Raw genomic sequence first — 24,936 nt, forward strand, 5'->3', positions numbered from 1 at the left:
TATTTATGCAGAAGGCTAGAAAAAGCTTTGATCATGAGACCTCTTAATACGTGTCCAAAGTTGGGAGACGATAAAAAGCTCTTTTAAGTAATGAGGAAGTGAGAGAGCAACAAAGAGCAGTAGTATGGGAGTGCAAAGAGCAGTGGTGAATTAAGAAGACCTTTAAAGGCGTGCTGTCCAAGGAGTCACTCCAAGCAGCCAAGTATACTTATTTCCATTGTATTTTCATTGTTTGAATGTTTTTGTAATTTTTCTGGACTTACTCCTGGGTTCATCACTTTTTGTTAATATCCTCAGTGATGGAAAACTTTTCACTCTTCAAAGGTAGACTTAATTTTGTGAAATGATCAAGTCATTCACAGTGAGTCCAGCAGGTTTTCTTTCATGTTGGGGATCTCAAAAAGTGACTAAAATAACGTGAATAGCTTTGTTATTTCTTTTTACTACCTGTGTGACCTTCGGCAAGTCATTTAGTCACCCTGAACAAACTTTCCTCATCTTTAAAATGGGGGAAAGGGGTTTCAACCAGATGACTCCTAAGGTCCCTGTTAACTCTAAATTTATGCTCTTTTGATTTTCTTGGGTGGCTTATAAACCAACTCCATGGGCAATCCCTAAAGGAATTTCACATGTGTTTTGAATATTGCTGGATGAGTATATAACACTATAGAAGAAATGCTTTCAATGATACACTTTGGAAGACACTTGCTTAGATGTACAAATTTTGGTATATTTGATTTATAAAATCAGGCGCATTACTTATATAGCTCTAAATTAAGCTTAACATTTAAAAAGAAGTCACATATCATACCTTAAAGATAGGGTTTCTTTGAACTCAAGCACTGAATGAACACAGAAAGTGCTTTAACATAGCATTGCTGTATTTTGAGGGTGTTATGACACTTTTTCTAAGCTGTCCATAATCACTTTTCATTTCATACCTTACATAGCACCCCCTCCCTTGACTGCACTTACCACCTAATACTGCATGTTTTAGATTTGTGTCTAATTTCTTTTCCTAGGAGAATATAAAAGTTTTATGGAAACAGAAGCCTTTTATCATCTAAAACAGTATCTTCCTAGCACCATGTTCTAGACAAATATAAAAAAAAAACCCACTTACTTTCCATTTTAGAATTGATACTAAGTATTGGTTCTAATGCACAAGAGTGGGATGGTATAGGCATTTGGGGTTAAGTGACTTGTCCCAGGTCACACAGCTAGGAAGTGTCTGAAGACAGATTGGAACCCAGGACTTCCTATCTCCAGGCCCAGAGGGTACTAGCTACCTACACCAAAGATTAGTTGAATCATCTCTAAATCTACGTCTTATAACATTTGGAGTAAAGGACATGTTTATGATCAGTCCAAACAACCACTAGATGCCACTGTTGCTTTTAAATGAACAAGTTAAAATACACAGCACATAAGAGAATCAGATCAGAAGACGTTTTACATTTCACATATGAAGAACCTGAGGAGTATCAGATCTTTATATTATTCCTAAGTCACTGAAAAGTAACATGAAGCCCAAATGTCATAAACAAGGAGTGACAGACCATTTTTTTCACTACACAGTTTATTATGAAAGCAAATGAAACATAGGACAGTACATATGACTAATGGTGGCAAAAGCAATCTGGAAGCTTAAGGCAAGTCTTTGATAGAAATGAGTTCAAGAAAGATGATGCAACTTTTATTTAAATAGAGAATATGAAAAATATAAAATTGCATCAATAACTTAAAAGGAGGTACACTTTAAAAAGTCTGCACTATTGGAAGATAAGGGCTCATGATCTTAATGCCAGCATTAAGATATACAGTAAGCAATACAGTGCTAAATGATGTGAGGAGAAATTCAGTATTTACAGAAAGAGAGTGATGTCAACATGTGACTGAATCTACTTTTATTTAGTGATATGCCAAAACCCCCTTGCTCCAAATGCTAAGGAAAAATGATCAGACCATCCCAATTAAAATATAAGTGCAGAATAAGAATCAACTGGGATTTTATACAGAGAAGGCCTTACTATATTTTGTAAGAACTCCTCAAAAGGGATTTCCTTAAAGGATATAAGAGGTGTGTGTGTGTGTGTGTGTGTGTGTGTGTGTGTGTGTGTGTGTGAACATGGAAGTCAGACAATGCCAAATACTAACCAAGGTGAGAATAATGCATTCAAAATACTTAATTATAGAAAAGATCAACATGATCTTTGTTCATAAATTAGTATTTATGACCTTTTGACCACACTGCTTATCATGCATGACTTCAAATATATATCAAACAATTTTATTTTGAGATACAGGATATTATTTGTTCTATCTATATCCATACGGAACATAACTCCTTTCTCCACAATCAAGTACATTATACACAATTTCAATATAATTACCTCAGTGAGACATTAGTTCATTTATTGAACTGGACAGGAAGCTGTCAGGGTTTTTTTTTTAAAAACCCATAACATAAGCAGTTACTTTATTATAACTAAATACATTTTTGTAAATTCATAAATGTGATGATAATTAATATGGCTGTGAAAAATATCAGGAAATCGGCATCAAATGACAACACTTTTTCCAGTTTTGTTTTAAACAAAGGATGATGATATCATTTTGGTAAGAAGCCTATTTTAAAAAAATATTCTTACACGAATTCATCTCAAACAATTTCTACTATGAATCTTGGAAAATGCCATCAAGATTAGACCCCATCCCCCACCCCACCCAGCTCATAGAAGACAGCAAACTGATGATCTGCTCAGGATTATCATTTCCTGCACAAAGTCTGTCCTTTCAACATCTGGCATTTTTTTTTCAGAAACAACAAAAAAGGCACGTAATAGAAAATACAGATAAAAGCAGATATGTGAAACATGCTTTTTAATACAATGATCACTGTTGTAGCTGCTTCCTCACTGTCTCCAGTCTGACCACCTGCCAAGTCTGTGAAGAAACTACAGTATCCCTTTTTTTGGAATAACTTTTACAAATCCCTGAATAAAACAGAAGCCAACCTGTGACTTCTTATGAACTTTAGTAGAATACTTTAAAGAAGTAAACCACAACTTAAACTCATTCAATACACAAGAAAATCTACAAACAGATCTGGGACAGAATGTAAAGCAGTATCAAATTTTAAACACATTTAAGAAAAGAAGAAGGGAAACCAATTGTTAACATTTAAAAGGATACTGTAACTTTAACAACTGGAAACTGATGTTAGTAAGTTGTGGCAGTCAGCTCTGGGCTACTAGGTTTAAGCTTGTAAATAATGTAAAAATAATGCAAAGATATCATTTTACTGATATTTTACACTAAGAAAAGAAAATGGCAAAAGATTTAAGAATGCATATTTAAAATGAAGCAATAGCCAAAATTTCTAAAAGTCCATAAAAAATGTTTAAAAATGTATAGAAAAAACTCATCTGTAATTTCTTGACCTATTTTATAATGCCATCAATTCCTTAATCAGAATTGAGAAGAGAAAATAGTTTTACAACTGGACAAATTTTAATTTTACTAAAGTAATGACCAAAAAAAAAAAGCTTGCATAGTAAAAGAAACTTTCTATCACTAGCTACATGCCTAAAAAGAGAAATGCAGGGATTATTATACTATAACATGAACATAGTGCAAACCATGGCAGTTCATGATGCCTGTGACTGCTTAAGGTCAGGAAACAGACCATAGTCTATCCAGTTCTCACAGTTTCTGGTCTTTTACTCAATTATCTCTGCTAAGTTGAAGCAATATATATGTCAAGATTGATGGGCACATGTGTTCTTGCTGCTAATTAACGTAGTTTGAGATCATCCCCACTACCTAAATTGGAACCAGGACTAGGGTCTTGTTGTCTTCTTGCCTGCAATAAGAAAATGAGAATTTGGGTCAAAAAATATAATTTGATAATTGGAACTCTTCATATTTAAACTATGAAGCACAGCACTAGAAAATAACAATTCACAGCTAAAAGGCATGAACAAACTTTTCAATATATAAAAGATTCAGGTATAAAAGTAAATCTTAGGCAAAATGTTTATTGTAATGATCATTTTTTTTTAGGTTTCAGTAGAATATTATTACATGTGGAATATGCCACCACTGAAATAGAAGGGGAAAAAATAAAATTATTTTAAATACAAAACCAAATTAACATAAAAATGTACCATGAGCACAAGATCAAGTAAGTTTAGCATGTGATATGGTTTAATAGATAGTCATCTGATTGGGAATTGAGGAACCTCATGTCTACTAAGAAAAGGCTTACAGAACTGCATCTCCTTGGAGTTATCTTGGTTTTAAGTAGAGGTAACTTGAGGACAATGTAATATAGAAAGCTGTAGCCACTTCGGCTCAACAGGAACCAGTGAAAGAGCAATGGTTCTGACGCTTATCAGCTCAACAACCAAGGATGGGCAGCTCATTTAAACCTGTTTGTTTCCCAGCTGTAAAATAGGAAACTACTCCTAGTACTATTAACTCCCTACCTTTCAGGGGTATTGTAAAGAAAACATATTGTAAATCTTAAATCCTTACAATGTACATGAGTTTATTAACAATATAAACAAATATCTCCAAGTGAATCAGTATCAACTCTACTTCCTAATATATTTATCCTGGAGTGGACACAGAAGCCATTCCTCAAGCCTGTCCTGTGTAACTTCCTCCTTTCTGCCCCTGAGAATCCTTAATTTCCTTCATACTTCAACTTAGGAGCTACCTCTTCCACAAAGGTTCCTCTGAACTGTTGCTCCCTCCAAATGCTAGCGCACTCTCCCTCAACTTGCCTAGTATGATGCTTATTTATGTAGATATCGAATTTTGCCAGTATTAAAAAATAGCTAGCATTTTATAAATATCATTTCATTTTGTCCTTTCAACAGCTTTGGGAGGTAGATGCTATTATTATCCCCATTTTACAGATGATGAAAAGGCACAGAGTGGTTAAGTGACTTGCCCAAAGTCACAAAGCTGATGAATATCTGAGGGAAGATTAAAACCTAGGTTTTATTCAGGCCCAACACTATTTACTGTATTAGCTCTTACCTAGTAAAATATAAACTCCTTGAAGAAATGGGAACATTTCATTTTTGTTTCTATTGCTACACAGTTCCTTCTGGAAAGTAAATACTTAATGTTTAACTGAATACTAAGATTGCTAGAACCAGATGAGGGAACCCAGGCCCAGAGAAGTAACAGCCCTTAACAGCAGAAATGGGTTTAGAACTCTAATTCCCAGTTGAGTGACACTGTTCTTTCCACTTGTATCCCACTATCTCCCAACCAGATAGATGAACATATATCCATCTTCAAATGAACATATCCTCAAGAAACAGTGTGATGCTGTGGAAAGAGCACTAGATGAGGAATCTGAAGCCATGGACTTGAATCTGGACTTTGCTAAGTGTGAACAAAGGAAAAGTTGTGAGGTGTTATTGGGGTTTGCTCATCTATAAAAATGAGGAGCTAAACTAGAAGATCTCGAAGGTCCCTTCCCTAAATCCCATATATCCTGTTTGAAGAATTTCCATATTAGAATGAAGAGGGCTAGTTAAATGTATTATATAGAGTAAATTAGATAGATCTTCTAATATTCTATGACACACTAATAAGCATATTACCAATGAAGTCTTTTGAAGAGTCATTTTAGCAATCCCACAAGGCTTTCAGAAAGATTTCAAGCTAAGTAATAGTGGTCCTTGTTCCTTCTACAAAACAATCTGTCTCCCTGACTATGTTCTCTTTACTTGCTGTTCCCAAGCATGGAATTTTCTTCCTTTTTGTCTCTACCTTCAAAACCCAGTTAAAACCTCACCTACAGAAAGCTTTTTTGTAACCCTGCCAAAATGTTGGTGCCTTTCTTCTATTGATTTGGCTACCTTAATCCTGGATCTATCTTTCTTGCAGAGTTGTTTGGCTATCACCTCCATCATTAGCTCCCCAAGGCTGTCTTTCTCCCTTTCTGAAACTCTAGTGCTTAGCACAGTGCCTGGCATATCATAGGTGTTTAATCAATGTTTATTGGCTGACTAGGGTTCTTGGGCTTCCCTGCCCCTTGATGGCGTTTGGTGTTAGTGGTGGCAGGAAGGGACATTTCCCCACAAGGTTTTCTCCCTTCAATGATGGCTATTAGGGGCAGGCTGGAAGTAGGAGGTAGGGGACTATTATCCCTGCTGCTCTTGGGTTCTGAGTACTGGGCTATCTCCATTGAGTTCTGAGGGGAAATGGTGAGCAGTGGTTTGATCCATCTGTCTGGTATATGCTATCTCTCTCTCTCAGGATTCCATGATTGCTGTAGCATATGACCAACAATGGCTTACATATGAGAGGTGACATGTTAAAGATATATCAAGTGTATGCCTGACTACACAATGTGGGTCAATGTGTAGCAAGAGTAGGGTGACACATACAGACACACCAAGTGTTATATGGATATCCAGGAAACAGTGAGGGAATCAGAGGAAGACCTATTGTATTTTGAGTAGATCCTCTTTTTGTGGACAGGAAGAGCATGGGGCTAAGAGAAGTTGTAATGTATACCAATAAAATGACTGCTGATGTTAATGAAATCATGGAACCAATGAAGCATTGGGGGGGAGAGCCTTAGATAGTGAGATGCCTCAGCTTTGCCAATTTGCTACCTGGGTGACTGGGACCCAGCCTCATATCTGTGGTCATTGCATTAGAGTTTCAGGGACATGGTTTTGAAATAGTACATAAAAGTGTACACAATAGCACAAAATAGTACGTAAAATACTTTAGATTTCATGGAGCTGTTCTCAAAAACTCCATGTCTACAGCCCATTCAAAGACATAACACAACAAAGACTGAGGGAGAAAAAAAACAAAAAATGAAAGTTTGAAGAAGAAATGTAAAAAAAAATTTCCTTATTTTGATAAGAATAGCAATTTGTTACTTTGATCTTTGTTCAATGGTCTGAAAACTCTATATTGTAACCTTTGAACCAGCTCACTTTCTAATCTACATAATAGTAAACAGACAATATGAAATGAAGTTTACAACTCACCTCTCTGGACCATAGTTTCTTCTTCTGTAAAATGAGGGATTTGGACTAGGTGTTCTCTATGGTGTGTCCCTTCCAGCTCCAGCATTCTAGGGCTCTGACTCTCTAAGCAAAAGGGATAAGGAAAGGGGACTGGACCTGTGATTTCATCAGTATAGGGAACTCCCAGGGGAGAAAATGTCTACTAATACAAGTCAGTATCTTCTCTGTAACTCAACAGTCTTAAGCTTAGAGCACTAAGATATTAAGGAACTGGCTCGAAGTCACACAGACAGGGTGCCAGGACCTCAACCCAGAGTTTCCTCACTTTGAGGATGGCTCTCTTATCTACTACACCATGTTGCCTCTAAGATAGGATTTCAGGGACTCAATGAATTTGTTTTTTAAAAAACTACTGATAACTGCATTTTAGTACAATTGGTTTTCTTTGTATTCCTATGTATTTCACATATTTAAAAAAAACGATATTCTTACTTATCAGAATGCCAAAGGTGAACCATAAAAAAAGGTTAGGAACCTTTGTTTTAAGTAAAAGACTACTTATAAATTATTATGAAAGAGAAGAAAAATCTCTTCTTCCTCTTTCCCCCCATTATCTTTCATTAATCCTTTTTGAGTCTTGGGAAAATCACCTTCTCTTTGTTTATAAAACGTAGACAACATATACCATTTACCTCATAATAATCCCACAAGAATAAATAAAACATTCTCTACAAAGAGATGCTGTGGCTTAGATACTAAATAAAGATGTTCATCTTAAAGAAATATATTACATTTTAGTTTCATTTTTTTAAAATCTTAACTTAACACCACAAATACAAAGGGCATTTCCATCTACCTATTAGAGTAACAGAAAAGTAGGACTGTATATGTTGTCAGCATGTGTTTTATATATGGCCTCATCTGATCTTCACAACAAACCATCGGAGATAGGTGCTATTATTTCTGTCTTATAGATAAGTTAAAGAGTTATAGACAGAAGTTAAAGAACTTACCCTAGGTCACAAAGCTATTAAGTGTCTGAGGCAGGATTTGAACTTGGGTCTTAACTCCAGGTCCAACATTTTATATATATGTGTGTACAATGCCTCATGAAACTTTAAGTTTCTTTTATATATAGCTTGTTTTTCCTTTAAATACATAATAAATTTAACATGAAACTTTCAAAACTCTTATCCATGATTTTTTCTGGCTTTCTGTTTTCTGTGCATTAAAAATGCTTTAACGATTCTCTTTTTGGGGGTTACTCTAGTCTTATCTCCCCTTTCCTCTCTTATCCTTTTCTCCCCAACTGGAAAAAAAAATAAAACAAATACACAGTCAGACAAAACAAATTCTGACACTGGCTATATCCAAAAATATGTTTCATTCTGTATCAGTGATGGTTTACCATCAACTCTGTTAGGAGGTGGATAGAATACTTAATAAACCAGTCCTCTGAAATTGTGATTGGCTACTGTAGTGGTCTGAGTTCAGTTCTTTAAAGTGTTTTTTTCTTTATAATACATTTTTTAAAGGTGCCTACTTCCCTCACCTAATATTAGTAACTGTTCCTCCAATTCAAAACATTAGGTGAAATGACATTGCATATGAATAAGCTAGTTCCTTATTCAGACCATCTGATTATTGCCTTAAGTCAGTGATTCCCAAAGTGGGCGCCACAGCGATCCAGGGGGGGAAGGGTGATGGCCACAGGTGCATTTATCTTTCCTATTAATTGCTATTAAAATTAAAAAAAAATTAATTTCCAGGGGGCTAAGTAATATTTTTTTCTGGAAAGGGGGCGGTAGGCCAAAAAAGTTTGGGAATCACTGCCTTAAGTGATCAATTGAACAATGTTACAATGTTATAGGGACATTTTGTGATACAGAGTTTGCTTATAATGTATCAACGACGTTATTGAGACAAACATCCTATTCCAAACCCTGGCTATGTCGGGCAGTGACCCTGGGTTCTTAAAAATCATGCCAAAAGATTGGAGGTTAGTCAATAAACATTTATTAACCACTTATTATGTGGCAGGTGCTGTACTAGGTGCTGGGGATACAAAAAAAGTTGAGAAACAGTTCCTGCTCTCAAGGAGCTCATACAAACAAGGTATAAACAGGATAAATAATCAAGATGGAATGCTCTAGAATTAAGAGACTTGGAAAAGTCTTCCTTAGAGTATGATATTTTAGCTAGGATTTGAAGGAAGCCAGGAGGCACTTGAGGAACAGTACGGAGGTCAGTGTCACTAAATTGAAAAGTATAGGGGGTACTGATATTGTTAGAACTGTTTTAGGAAGATCTTTTTGACAGTCCAGTAAAAGAGTGGACTAGAATGGGAAGACTTGTGAAAGGAGAACAACCAGAAAGGGAGGTGGGAAAGAAGGGGGGAGGGGGAAGGAGAGAGAAAGAGGGAGAGAGGGATAAGGGGGGAGGGAGGGAGGAAAGGAGGGAGAGAGAGAAAGGGAAAGAGAGAGAGAGAGAGAGAGAGAGAGAGAGAGAGAGAGAGAGAGAGAGAGAGAAAGAAAAAAAATCAAAATCTAGGTGTGAACTTGAGTGAGTGGGAAGATGGTGGTACCCTCAACTGAAATAGGGAACTTAGGAGGGTTTGAGGGGAGAGATAAATAGACATGCTGAGTTTAAGATGACCATGGGACATCCAGTATGAGATGTTCAATAGGTAGTTGGAGATGTTAAAAATGAAGGTCAGAGGGTAGCTAGGTGGCTCAATGGATTGAAAGTCAGATAAGATAGGAGGTCTTGGGTTCAAAGGAGGCCTCAGATACTTCCTACCTGGGCTCTTAACCCTCATGGCTTACTCCATACCACTCTTCTGCCTGGGAATCATTATTTAGTATTGATTGAAGGCAAGGGTTTAAAAAAAAAAAAAGATCAACAGAGAGGTTAGGGCTGGATAAATTACTATGAGAATCATCAGCATAGAAATAACTGAACCCATAGGAGCAGATGAAATCACAAAGGAAAATACACAAAGAGAAGAGAGCTGAGGAGAGAGCCCTCATGGTCACTGAGGATAAGGTGTAACCTAGATAAAGATCTAGCAGAGGAGAATGAGAGAGTAGTTAGATAGGTATGAGAAGAACCAAGAGAGAGTAATATGGAAAAGTGCTGGAGCCAGCTCTAACCTGCTTAGAGAGCATTTATGTCTCAGAGATAAGCAACTGCTATAATCATGGTATGACATTGTCTTGTTGATAAGAAAATACTGAAAATTCAAATTCAACATAGAAGTGGGGCACACATCTCCCAACTCCCCCAAGTTGTTAAACATTTATCTGCAAATTCTTATACTGTTCTATAAGTACTGCACTTGAGCTCAGCAGTGAAGTAGAAGGTTCAGAGAATGAAATCATCAAAATACTGGAGACTTGGTGACAGGCAGCCAAAAATAACAATAATTGGCATTTGCTTAATGATTTAAGGTTTGCAAGGTACTTTATATCCATTATCTAATTTGAGTCTCACAACAATGCCTCTTGATTTACATCAGGAAACCTAGAGAGAAGAGAGTATCAAAGAGACCTGTCAAAGGCTAAAGTGTTTAAAAGGACAAAGATTGAGAAAAGGATAAAGGATTTGGCAAACATCACTGATGAATTGAGAGAGCAGTTTTAGTTGAATGATGAGATCAGACTACAAAGAGTTAAGAGAGTGAAAAGAAGGGCAGTACACACCTATGGCAGATGGCCTTCTCAGAGTTTAGACACCAAATGGAGGAAAGATAAATTTACTGATTTGACTGCAAGCTTTGACAAGTTCTAGCATGCTGGAAAACTAGCTACCTGAGCTTCTGAAGCTCAGAAGGCTGGCTAATAATAGGGATGGATTCTTGGGTTATGACAACTTGTGACACAAAGAAAAACATGAAATTGGCCGCAGTCCTCTGGGGGCCCTTTCTCCTTCTGTAGTAAGGGTGGCACTGGTGGAAAAAAGGAAGGAGAGCATTCTAAGAACCAGTTTTCAGACCAGCTATAAGTATCAATTTAACTCTAGGCAAAGCAAATGTAAGATCCTTGTTTAGTGATTGAATGTATTCCTGGAGGAACTGAATCATTTTAATATACATTCTTCATATAAATAAAACAGAACATAAAGAAGTTGCTATTAAATGGGGCTAGCTCATAGGTTCCCCTGGGAGAAACATAAAATAGTTAGCTTCTCTGGGTGTCTAAAAACAAATCCAGGACATTTATCTCTCCTTTCAGTTCTCATTATGAACTTAGCAAAAAGTTTACTATGAAGAAAACCACATGGTTTCCTTCTAGAGCCAACATCTGTTGGTAGAACAAGTCTAAGAAGAGCTTGAAAAGATTCTTTATACCAGTGATGGTGAACCTATGGCACAGGTGCCAAAGACAGCATGCAGAATATTCTCTGTGGTTATATAGCCACCCTCTCCCCTGCTCCTCGCCTCTCCACTGAGCCTGATGACATTTTCCCTTCACATATCTGAATCTTCATGATTCCCATCCCCCCCCCTTTTTTGGTAAGGATACTAGAGTGGTTTGTACTTTTCATCTCTAGCTCATTTTATAAATGAGGAAACTGAGGCAAACGAGAATTAAGTAACTTGCTCAAGGTAACGGATCTGTTTTCTGAGGTCAAATTTGAACTCAGAAAGTAAGTCTTTCTAATTTCAGACCCAGCACTCTATCTATTGCATAACCTAGCTCTCCTCTTAGCTTATCTTTATTCCTTTAATTCTTTTCTTTTGTCTTATTGCTATGGCTAGCATTTCCAGAACAATATCAAATAATAGTGGAGGAAAAGGGCATGTTTGGTTTATTTCTGCATTTATTGGAGAAAGTTCTAATGTATCCTCACTGAGTATGATGCTTACTTTTATTTATTTGTTTTTAGTTAGATGCTTTTATTGATATTTAAAAGGAGATCTCTCCCTCTATGGCTATACTTTGTAAGGGTCTTAGCATAAAAGGATGTTGTATTTGTTGTTAAAGGCTTTTTCTGCGTCTACTGAGATGATCATGTGGTTTTGGATGTTTTTGATTTTTAATGTAACTATGTTGATTTGTTTTCCCAAATATTAAATTATCTTGCAAAGTTGTTATAAATTCTACTTGATCTTAATGAATGATTTCTTGGAAATATCATTGTGATGTCTGATAAGGTTTCATTAAAATTTTTTCAGTCAGTGAGAGAGAGAGAGAGAGAGAGACACACACACACAGAGCACTTTTCCTGGTTTAGGTATTAGGACCATACTTATCTCATTAGGGGATTCTGGTAGAGTTCTTTCTTAGTTTTGAAGCATAATTTGTGAAATATGATTTTTTAAAATAAGTTTGATAGAATCCTACAAATTCTTCAGGTCCCAGAGTCTTTTTCTTTGGTAGTTCTTTTATAGCTAGAACTTTTTCCTTTTCTGAGATTGGGTTACTTATGACAGATTGGGCGTTTTTATTTTTGAAGGTATCCCTCTATTTCCTTTGTTTCTCAGTTTTGTCAGAATATAACTGTACATAACATGTTCTGATAATTTTTTATTTCTTCTGGTTTTGTTATGATTTCACTTTATTTGCAACTTTATTGATTTTATTTTCTGCCCTCTTCTTTTTAATCAGATTGGCCAAAGGTATCGATTTTGTTAGTCTTTTCAAAGAATTAGCTTTTGGTTATATGCCACTTTACAGTATTTTTCTGTTTCCAGTGAATTTATTTCCTCTCATTAATATCTTCTCTTTTGTGCCTACTTTAGGTTTATGTGGTATTTTTCTAAAATTTAAAAATATATATTCAATTCATTAATCTTCTTTATCTATTTTGTCAATATATAATTTTAAGGATATGATTTCCCTCTAGGATTGCTTTAGCTGCCTGCATCCCATAAATTTTGGTATGTTGTTTCACTGTTATAATTTTTATTTTACATAGTTGTTGTTTTATGACTTTTCTTTGACCCACTTATTATTTACAGTTCCATCATTACGTCTTCATTTAGATCTGTATCTCTTCTTTGCAGTCTCCCTGAACTAATTTCAATTGTTATTGCCTTATGGTCTATTAAGGATGTACTATTGCTATCTTTTTAGATTTGTTTGAAAATATCTGTGTCTTAGTACATGGTCAATTTTTGTAAAAATTTCATGTGATACAGATTCTTTTGCTGGCCTCCTTAAAAGATGCCATCAATCTTTTATTTTACTTTATTTTATTTTGAATTCTTAACTTCCTGTTGATGCTAGGTATCAGTTCCAAGGCAGAAGAGTGTTAAGAGCTAGGCAACTGGAAATAAGTGACTTGTCCAGGATCCCATAGTTATAATGTATATGTGTCTGGATTTGAACACAGGACCTCCTTTCTCTAAGCCTTCCTTTCTATTCATTAAACCTCAAAATAAATCTTTTAACTTTATTAGGACTTTTAAAAGTTTTTTTTTTCCTTTTGCTTATCTGTTAAAGTTATCTAAAATTGAAGTCTCCTGTCACCATTGTGTAATTATCTGTCTTCTTGTTGCTCAGATATTTCCTTTATGAATTTGGATGCTAATGCATTTGAAGCATATACATTACTGATATTGATGTCAGTGGATCCTTTCAATGTAATACATAGTCTTTGTTTTTTTAATATTTATCTTTGCATTGTCAAATGGCAGCTGCAACTGCAGAGTAAATTCTTTCCCCCATCCTCTCAGTTTTATTTTGTGTGTATCTGTTTCTTAAATGTATATTCTGAAAGCAATAGATTGTAGGGTATTTTCCCTTTATCCAATCTGTTACACTTTTTCATTTTATTGGATTACTTAATCCACTCACATTTAAAATTATGTTAGGTTTCTGTTTTCCACTATTTGTTTCTAAAATTGAGTTGTTTTTTTTTTAAAAGATTTTTTTTCTCTCCCTATTCTTAACACAGTATAAGTTCCATTAGTTACTTTAACTTTTTAAAAAAATGGCCCTGTTCCTACTTGTCTCTCTTCTAATCCCCTCTTCTCATTTGTTACCCACTTCTCTTTAGGGTTTTGTTTATTAGTTCCATTCTCCTGTTTTTATCTTATTATTCTTATTATTCCCTTTCCCCGGCAGTCAAGCAGATTCCCTCTTCCCTTCCCCAATACTTTTAAAATTTCATTTTTTTAATACTCATTTCCAAAAAAGGATTTCTCTCACTTTCCAATATCTATTTCTGTTTCTAGACTCTAATTCTCTGATTCATGATTCCTCTAATCATCTCTCTGTTTGCTCTGTACTCTTCATACAACCTAAACTTCCAGAGTATCCATTCTTGGCTTTGTTCTCTAAGCACTTCCTGCTACAACCTTATAGGGCTTACTTCATGGATTTCCCTTTTTCATTGTTCCTCATTCTCAGAATAATACCAGTTATTACAGGTGCCACTCTCCTTCCCCCCATCTATATCCTCCCTCTTCTACATTTCCCTGGAAAACTCTGTGTGTCAGTATTCTTTAAATCCTCCAGGTGCCAGTTCCTCTTTAGGGTCCCACCCCATCCCACCCTAGACAAATACTTTTTAGACAGTAAATCCTCCAAGTCTCATCCAGCATAAAGTCCTCATCTCCCTTCATCCATAGGAAAATTTATCAGTGAAATCATTTCCCATCTCCAAAGTAAGGCTTCCCTTCTTATCTCTTTTTTCCTTCTGAGCCGCACCCCCAGCTTTCATGTACCCTCTTATTTCGTACAGTAGTCCCATAAAACAACCATTTGTCTATAAGCAGGGTGTCACCAGATTCAGGCCACAACTCCCTTTGTCCTCTTCTTCACTGTTCCTTCTACTAGATTTTTGCCTTCACCCTGTCTCCTTCCTTCTGTACATTTAGAAAGAAGTTTTTTCCTGGTCTTTCTCTTGTTACTCTGTTGCTATCTGCATTTATTTACTCCTGTGTTTCTGTTGTTTGGAGTGTTCAAGAAGCAAATAAATCTCTTCTGTTCTCATAAGAGTATTTCAAACATTTCTTTGTTATTGAATGTCTGTTTTTTCTCTCCTGCATGATTAAGCTCAGATTTGCAGGATAGTGTAAAAGTAGAATTATAGAGGTAAAAGTCAGTTTTAAGAGAAGTTGAAGGTTGTCTTTAAAGTGCTAGCATTGGCACATGCCAGGAACTTTGGAGAGAGGATTCTGGAATGTAGGGGACAGAGGAGGAATAGTTTTGAAGGTACAACGGGCTACTTCCTGCCCAAGCTAGAAGAGGAAGAGCTGTTTCTGTGAGCTTTCCTACCTCACAGCCTTTGGTGGACGAAGGAAAACCTTCAAACTGTTTTCCCGAGGTTCCTGTTTAGTTGGTGAACATCCTGGAGAAGAATTAGTTATCCCTGCTGTGTGTGTCAACTTGCCTGGTGTTTTTACCTTGAAATCCTGACTCTTAGGCTCTGAGGATTTCCTTCAGGGTTCAGACCCAGCTGGGTAGACTCAGCCTTCTTGGGTCCACTCTTAGCACAATTTGGAGACAACTTTGGAAAAATAACTGAATCTGAGTCTGAGGATTATAGTCAGGTAGAGTGTCAGATTTGGGGGACATTTAGCCTGAAATAGGGAGCTGATAGGAAGCCCGAAGACCAGAAGCGTTCATCTTGTGATGAACTTAGTTTTGGTGGGTGTGAGTTAAGAAAATCAGAGCTAGGGAAACCCTTGTTCCTAATCCTCACTTCCTAACCTTGATCTACAATAAAATAGATACTGTTTCTCCCTATAACATTGTCTCTGGGGTTTTGTGTGCTACTGGCCCAGTGAGGGAAACCTGCTTTCCTCTTGCAGATAGGGAACTGAGATACCCAGAGACAACAACTGGGTATCTAGGCAGCTCTCTAAGGTGGATTACACCATCTATCCACCTTGGTCTCTCAATTAGGGACCTGTTTTTTCAATAGGTTGCTCTGGATTGTATCCTGGGATCTAATGCTCTTTGGAATACTTTATTCCATTCCTTCCTCCATTTTCAAAAGGGTATGGAATAGTCTTCATTATTTGAATGTTCTTTCCTTTGTATGTGAAAGTCTTCTTCTGGATGGCTTGCAGAAGTTATCTCTGAATTGAATCATTAAATTTAACTATTATATGTATTGGAATTTGAAGCCTTGGGTTTTTTTTTTCCTTTGGAGATGATCTGTGAAATCTTTCATTTGGGATTTCATTTTATACATTCAGAAGCTCTAGAAACTTTTCTATTATTTCCTTCATTATTGTGTTAAGGGTTGTTCTCTTCTATTCTTCTGGAAGACCTATGATCTTTTGATTGTCTCTTCATATCCTATCTTTGAGATCTATATATTTTGCTTGCCAAGTGAGCATATTTTCTTTTCATATTATTGCTTTTTGCTTCTCTTCTAAGCTATCATTCGCTTCTGTGTACTTGCATTCTTTATCATTCTTTCTTTTGTTTCTTTGGTAAGATTTGTCATTGCATTCAAGTTTTTGTGTGCTGCTCATTATTTTTGCTGGGTAGAACATAATTGTGCTTTTATAATTCCCATTTCTCATAATTTCCATTTTCTCTTTTAAACCACTAAAGAACAGTGTGTTGTGGCTCCATGTTCTCCTAAATTCCACAGGGTCTTCTCTTTGTCTCATAATTATTAGATCATTTCCTTTCATTTTACAGTATTTATTCATAGATGCCTGAATTCATTTACTAGATCTGGAGGTCATATTTCCTTCTGTTGTTAAGTTTTTCCTGTTGATTTATCTATTTTTAATCTTTGAGATTTAGATTAAATCATAGATTATCTATGTTTAATCTTTGAGATTTCTTCATCTTGGAATCATTAGTATTTTTAGTCTCTTTCTCCCCTTTTCCCCTATTTCCCTTATCACTCACTTCCTGAAATTCTTCCCTTGGTTTCTTTGGGGATATTTCAAGGGATCTTGACCTCTTGCATTGGATAATTCATAGTTCACCAGCCTAGGTCTCTGCACCAAAAAAAAACCTTTTGAGTGGTCAGAACTAGCTCCAGCTGGATGCTATGTTCTTTCCTTCAAGCTTGGTGGATTGTTACACAACTCCCCACAAGTACAGTGTTCTGTCCTGGTGACTTATCATACAACCTCTATTCCTTGGTTCTCTGGCCTAGCACCAGTTATTCAGAGCCTGCTTTCCTTGATCTGGGCAGATCAGAGCCTGCTTTCCCCAGTTCTAAGAGGTCAGAGCTTTATAGCGCTTGTGCTTCTGGGTTGCAGCCTTTGTCAAGCTTTTTTACTTCTGCAGGGCTATGGTCAAGCTGCTTGTGAAGGCCTGAGCAAATTTATAGCCTGGAACTGAGTTATCTTTGGCACTGGAAAGAGGAGGGGGGAAAAGAATACAGGGATGGGTTTTGATTTAAAGCTTTTATGTTCTTGAGTCTTCTAGTGAAGCCTAATTGTCAGTAACATAGTAGGTGGGGGAAGGATGCTGTGTAAGCTCAGGGGTCAGTGAGTATTCAATTCTTGGGTTTGGTTTTTTAAAAAAAACTTTTTGGATTCTGGGTGTTCTGAACCATGGAAATAGTGAAAGTTGCTTTATCTTAGGTATATAATTCCTGTTTTGGAGTAGACTGAGAAGTCATGGGGATTGGAGAAAATGTCTAGTCACTATCTTATTGCTCATGTGACTCAGAAGTCCAGCACATGAGCTTTAAAGGAAATTAGGGATATTCTGAGGTAGGAGTGAGAAGGCAATGTATTCCAGGAGGCAAAGAGATGGGGATGGATTGTGGGGGAACAACAGTGTGCAGTGTGTGGAGAGTAATACAGAATAAGATAATGGATTTTAGAGACAAGAGGAAGTCACTAGAGTTTCCTGAGTGGGGGAATAATTTCTGGTAGTTATGTGGTAGATGGGTCCAGAGATTTATCAGAGGCAGGGAGACCAATTAGAATGCTGTTACAATAGACTAGGACTCAGTGATGGGCAAACTACAGCCCGCGGGCCAGATGCGGCTCCCTGAAATGTTCTATCTGGCCTGGTGACATTCTTCCTAATCTGATGAATACAATGAGTAGGATACAATACGATGAAACTTCTAAAGAGTTGCCTTATAAACAGACTGACAGATGAGCATTTCCTTTCCTTTGGCCCCCTCTTTAAAAAGTCTGCCTATCACTGGACTAGGTGATTGAGAGAAGTGGATGGATATGAGGTTGTAGAGGTAAAATGGACAAGACTGTGTGATTTCAGATAAGCACTTTTTGTTTTACAGCACATGCCTCAACAATGTAGGTGCCTAATACTCACTGACTGATGATCCTAGAATACAGTTCTGGTTTGATAAAGTTAAAGACAAAAACAACAAATCCACATACATGGATACATTATACGTAATACATTACAGATGTATCACAGAAGTATAGAACAAAGTGCTTTTATGAACACTAAGGGCGAGAAGGTTGTTACCAACTGGGTTGCAAGATAGGCTTTGAGGAAAATATCAGAATTGTACTTCACGAAGGCAGGAAAATAAAGCTATGTTTATAGCTCAGTTTGGCTCAACTGCAAAAGGAAGTATGAGATATGACTGGAGAAGTATGATGGGATGGAGAGAGAAGGAAGGAAATAAGCATTTATACAGTCCCTATTATGTGCCAGGCACTCTGCTAAATGCTTAAAAAAAATTATTTGGTCCTCACAAAAACCCTGTGAGGTAAATGCTATTATTATCTCTATTTTACAGCTGAGGAAACTGAGGACAACAGGGTTAAATGCCTTGCCCAGAGTTATATTAAGTATCTGAAGCTGGAGTTGAACTCAAGTCTTCACTGTACTACCAAGATGCCTAAAGAGGCAAGAGGAAGCCAAAAGAAACTTTTAATCAGGAGACACATAATAAGATCTATACATATTAGGAAATTAGTCAGTAGCATTTATGACGGGTTGAATGGGCAAAGAGAGAATGTAGATTGCTGGGAAAGTGGTGTGGTGGCCCTAAGACCAAGATGAGATAAGGCAGCTACTCTTGAGAAATGTTGTGAAGGAAGAAAAGAGTGAAAAGGAATGAAGAGCTGAGGAAGACATTGTGCTAGAGACTGGAATAATGATGGTGCCTTAAAGTGATAGGGAAATTCAGAAGAGGGGCAAGTTTGGGTTCTGTTTTGGAAATGTTGAATTTGAGAAGTCTATAGTGTATCCAGTTCAGAATATGCAATTGGTGACATGTGATTGGAATTCTAAAGAGAGAAACTTGGCTTGGGCAGAACAGAGTTAGTTTTAATTCTAAATGCTTAATAGGCTCTATAGAAGTTCAAAATAATTAGCAGTCTTCCTATTTTTTTAGTTACTTCAAAAAATCTGGGAGTTAGAAAGACCTTATAGTTGAGTCTAACCCACATCTGACCAAAAATTTCTTATGAACACTGGCAGGTTAAAGAGGAAACAGAGGTTCTAGCTTTAAAGTATTTAGACTTATTAAGCAATGCATGCCGAGTGCCTAACAAATTGGGACCAGGCCCCTTCCTCAACTTAAGGCGGATCCTGAACACAGGAGAAGACAGACTTTTATACATTAAACACAACCAATCAAGTAAGACAAACGAATAAAAAGAAAACCATTAATTAACCAGGAGACAACATAATCTGATTTCTAATTGGAGGAATGATTAGGGACTTTCCAATTTGGGTTGGGAGAGGAGAGTGAACAGGTAAAATTCCTTGAAATGAGAAAAGAGATATTCTACTCCCCTCAAGTGAAAGGAACATAAATATGTAATAATAATAATATATAATAATAATAAATATAAAATATATAAAGGAACATGGAAACAATAACAGTATATCAGTACAGGGCTAGTTTTAAGATAAGACATATAGGGTTGCCTGAGATATATAATTGTGGGAAAATTTGTTGTATCAATTTTTATCTCTGTAACAGGGTTTCTGGTCAACATAACTTAGATTCTTGGTTAAGGGTCTCTAAAGCAGCAGAGAGAGGTGGTCTAGTTTCTCAGCCATAAAGAACTAGGTTCAAACCATGCAATAAGTTTTCTCCCAGTTCCCACAATTGAACAGTCTTCCCACAAGATACAATTTGGACTAGAACCATAATTATAATAGAAAGGGAACTGAGCTAGTTCTAGAATTGAGTCACAAGTTGGAGTCAATGTGGTTCATTCAATCCCCCCAATTTCCTCAATATCTGGAACATAAGGTCGTCTGTCTGAAAATAATAATAGCTACAATTTATATTGTTCAGTCATGACCTCATTTGGGGTTTTCTTAGCAAAGATCTGGAGTGGTTTGCCATTTCCTTCTCCAGCCCATTTTACAGATGAGGAAAGTGAAGCAAGCAGGGTTAAGTGACTTGCTCAAGGTCACAGAGTTAATAAGTATAGTATCTGAGGCTAGGCTTGAACTTGGGAAGATGAGTCTTCCCAACTGCAGGCTTGGCAATCTATCCAACTAGCTGCTGACATTTACAAGTATTATCTCATTTGATTTTCACAATAAACTTGTGAGGAAGACACTATTATTATTTCCATCTTACAGATAAGGAAACTGAAGCTGAGGTTCAGCTACTTGCCCAGGATCACATAGCTATGTAAGTGTTTGAGATAGAATCTGAACTCAGTTTTCCTGCTTCCAGGTTCAGCACTCTAACCACTGTGCCACCTACCTTCCTTCGGTGACTGAAGATCTCCACTGAATGGGGGTCATTACCTTCTGAGGAAACCTACTTTTGAAAAGTTCTAATTGGTAGAAATATTGTACCTTATATCAAACAATTGTGCCTCTCTAATTCTGACCAACTGTGTTAGAGGGCCAAAATCAGATGACTGGGGTAAGTTCCAATTCCACCAAATCCTAGAGACATTGATCAAGTAAATTTGAGCTCCTGGTCTCAGAAGCTTCAATTCATACTGCTTATTACACTTTCCTTTGATAGTCTTATGTTTTCCATGCTTGTTTCTCTCTTTGGTACAATGTTTTCAGACTTGGAGAAAACTTATTTTTTCCTTCCTTTTTGGTTAAAAGTCCTCTTGATTAGATTCTCAAGACTCCAGGTCAATATATTTTAAATCTAATCTTTGTTTTGACTGCTTAACAGTGACCCCTGTTGGGTATACTCTATACTGTGCCAATAGCCTATATTTGATACTAAGATCCTTAGACAATACCTTTTGAGCCATGTTTTTGTTTCCCATACCCTTTTTTTCTTTTCTGAATCCCCAATGCTAAATCAAAAATAGTAATGAACCTTGTTATTCTATGACTTATATTTTACTGCCCTTAGGCTGAATTACAATTAACATCCTAAGTTCTTTTAGTCAAATACAATATATAAGTATTTTTAAAAACACCTTATCTTCCATCTTAGAATCAATAGGAAATGGGGTTAAGAGTCACACAGCTAGGAAGTGTTTGGGGCCAGTTTTGAACCCAGGACCTCCTGTGTCTAGGCCTGGCTTTCAATCCACTGAGTCACCAAGCTGCTCCTTGTAACGTTTTAATAGCAAAAGTCGACTTCTATATACTTCAGAAGTACTAATGGCATACCTGCTGTTTATCAATATCAGGTATGCCATTAGCACTTCTGAAGTATATATATATATATATATATACTTTTGTATATATCTGTCTCTTTTGGAGACAGAATTAGCCAAATTTCTGTTTTCACTATTTAAATGAGATCCAAATAACTGAGATATATTTGCTTTCTGAAATAAACTTTGCAAAGACGTCATACTTGTCATTCATATAGCATCAGAAGTTCTATTTATCTCACTGTTTAAATTTCTGCCACATGAAGTTTTCTAAGTGTAAACAAAATTCAACATCAGCTTCTATCTTTCCAAGCTATGTTGGAAAGCTCAGATTTAAGCAATTTTAATATTAGCAGACTCTCTTTTTATGTTACTATCTAAATATTAAAATCAACAGTCCAACTGAAAGCTATATTGCAATCATGGATTTTAAAATGCTATGGAATGCATATATATCAGAAAAACAATTTATGTTCTGAACAGAATCAATGCTGAATGTTGTATAAGACAGATCAATTTTGCACAATCAGGGAACACTAATATAAGCATTTCGTTTTAGTCAATGAAGGTTAGAAAGGGGCTGAGCACTGAAGAAAAACTGACTGAAAGGAATCAATACTAATTATATATTTATAACATCACTGCCAGCCCACCAATAATACTTTCTGAGAAGCTAAGGTTTCAGGCTTTTGTCTTGGAAAGAATAATTTTTAAAATGGCAAGATCATGGCCATTCTTTTTTAACTTGTACTAGATTGCATGTTTCTGTTTCAGCGTTTGCTAACTGCATGGCAGGCTGTGCTGCGTGGCATGAAACAGATTATTTTGCTGGTTTTTTTTCTGCCATTAAAAACACTTTAATGTCCTCACAAATTGTTCTAAATTGAAAAGGGCGGCATCTATTAAGATGTATAAGCATATTAATACTAAAGTTTTTTTTTTTAAAAATATTCAGTCAGAGGCTAAATGAGAAAACCTGTCAGGAACATCATAGAAATAATTCCTAGATGGATGGAAAGTTGAATTTGATGGTCTTTAAGGTACTCTTCCAACTTCTAAATTTTATGACACTAGAAGCATGATGTTCATAAGTCTATATTCCATCATTATGGTCTTGTCTGTTTGTAGGGTAGGAGAGAGAACTAATCAAAAACAATTTTGCTACTACTCATTCAGTCCATAATAATTGCTTCATTGCTCTTAGCACCGATTCCAACCTTCTACTAATAATTATTTCACAGCTTTTAATATAAAACAGATGTGGATAATTCTGAGCTGAGGACATGGTTCTGATTTTAATAGTTTATGTAGACATCTCACAATACAGTCATCTAGTAATGCTGACTACTCCTTTTGGGCAGTAAGGTGGTACAGAACAGGAATATGGCATACCAATATCTCTGATATACACAGTTTCTATGTCTGTCAACCTAGAAAGACAGGAAGAGTTGGATGCCCAAAGACTGGGTGAATCTAAATGGCACCATTCTCCAAGGCTTTTCCCCTAATGGCCAAAGATGAGTGAAGGAAGTAACTAAAGACACAGGCCTCTGAATCAATGAACATTATCTGGCCGGTCTCCTTTTTTATTAAGTTAAACTACTGAACATTGTTTTTATGCATTTAGTTTTCTAAAGGAAACATAGAGACAAATGAAGGGAAGCTACTGTTAAAGAACAGTATTTTAGCACTAGAAAGAACCCTAGGGATCATTTCAATCCAACTTAATTACTCAAGATTATAATGAACCCAGATCTCTGGCAACAAGGAACTTCTGACAGAACACTGTCTATGAAGCACTTTAAAGTTGATGAACTCCTTTCTTCAAGACAACCCTGTGAGGTGGATGGGATTAGAATTATTCATCTTTTACCAATAACAAACTAATGCTGGGAAGTCAAGCTTACAGGTCTGGGGCAAAATGTGAACTGGGGCTTCCAGGGCTGGCATTCACTTACAATATCACAGTACTTTGAGGCCATTTCTCACATTATTTCTAAACCTAATAACTAATTTCTAATTGTCATGAGTGCTGGAGGCTAATAAAACAGCAAGGCAATGATTCTAAGAATTATTGTTAAAGAAATGAAGTTATCTCAGATCACTTTCCTAAAATTCATTGAAAAATAAAATCAGGGTAAAAAGACTATAAAAAAAAGGGCTAATACAGCACCATGTATTTTTAAGATATAACAAATAAAATAAGGACATGTTATTAATTATTAATATATCAGTTTCTAACATATCTCATTGCATATGTGAAATATGCAAGTTTCTATACTGCATGCAGTTCTGATTATAGTTCAAGCCAACAAGTATTTATTAAAAGAAAAAAGAAAAAAAAGCCTATTATGTATTATGTAGGATTAGGGAAACTGTAAGATGACAGGGGTCAGTGGCAATGAAGTCTCCCTAATCCCTGGTCTTTGGAGAAACACAGGCAGGCTTGACTGGATGGGAGGGGCAGGAGCCTGTGGAGTACTCCTTTACCTCCCCCCTCCCTCTAAGCAGTTGGAAATCAGTTAACTGTCTGGTAATGGTGGATATTTCTAGCTTGATAACTTCTAGGCCAAGATGGTAAGTGGATGGAGACGAAACCCCTTTGTGATAATATCTTTCTCTGTATTATTTCCCCACAGGATAGAATAGGTGAAGCTTGATGTCTTAGAAGCAGCTCACTGGCTCAGAGGTTAGGATCAACTTCAGAGCCACTAATAAGAGGAACTTGGCTTAAAGAGGAAGTGAGTATTTCCCCAAATTATCTGTATCCAGACACAGTTCCTAGATGATAAGGGTTTAATGATATCTGGGAATAGGAAGGGGGGAAATGGTTTAGGAATGATAGGTAAGGGAAGCTACCTAAAACAGCTATGTCAAACAAGCAGCCCCTCCCCCCAAAGGGGGGAAATGTATCTTGAATGGCTGATGATCTATCTAAGCCCCTAAATATTCTTCTTTCTAAACCTAGAGAGCTAAACTAAGGTAGACCGTGGTCTTGCTTGAAGGTGTAACAAAGTAAAGCAGCTTTGGCTGTCAGAGACTGACAGCAGCTACAGAGAGTATGTGTGCTCAGGGACAAGAGCAAAGGACACTGGACCCTGCAAGAAGGGTGACCTGGCTTTTATACCAGGACTCCAACTGCCTTTAACTGCCCCCTATCTTAGAGTTCTAGGGGGCACTATGGAATTTTGTGATGCAGCTTGAACCCCTCTCAGAAATATGGATCCCACAGTTAGGCATACAAAGACAGAAGGCAAGTTTCTGCCTCCTAGGAACTTAATAGTCTTGTGAGGAAAACATGATGCAAATAAGTAAATACAAAATAAATACCAAGTCACTTTGTTGGGGGGAGGGGGTAGGAATAGTTAGGAAGACCAACTGGAGCCCATAAGTCAAGAGTCTTTGTGGAAGGTGGTATTTGAAAGAAGATCTGAAAGGAGCTTGGGGATTTCAAGAGGTAGAGGTGAGCTGGGA

At 36.6% G+C, this 24,936-nt stretch overlaps 1 protein-coding gene across 1 annotated transcript in view; it reads right to left on the reverse strand.

Moving 5' to 3' along the window:
* Positions 1-3,612: 3,612 nt before the first annotated feature.
* CBFB (core-binding factor subunit beta) overlaps positions 3,613-24,936 on the reverse strand; it is a 107,721-nt gene continuing 86,397 nt past the window's right edge. Inside the window, exons 6-7 of the mRNA XM_044659430.1 lie at positions 7,032-7,133; positions 3,613-3,865 (exon numbers count right to left, since the gene is read on the reverse strand). Coding sequence (XP_044515365.1) covers positions 3,843-3,865; positions 7,032-7,133 — 125 coding nt within the window. The 3' untranslated portion in view covers positions 3,613-3,842. The remainder of the gene's footprint in view (positions 3,866-7,031; positions 7,134-24,936) is intronic.

Source organism: Gracilinanus agilis, chromosome 2, assembly GCF_016433145.1.
Source record: "Gracilinanus agilis isolate LMUSP501 chromosome 2, AgileGrace, whole genome shotgun sequence".
Lineage (NCBI taxonomy): Eukaryota > Metazoa > Chordata > Mammalia > Didelphimorphia > Didelphidae > Gracilinanus > Gracilinanus agilis.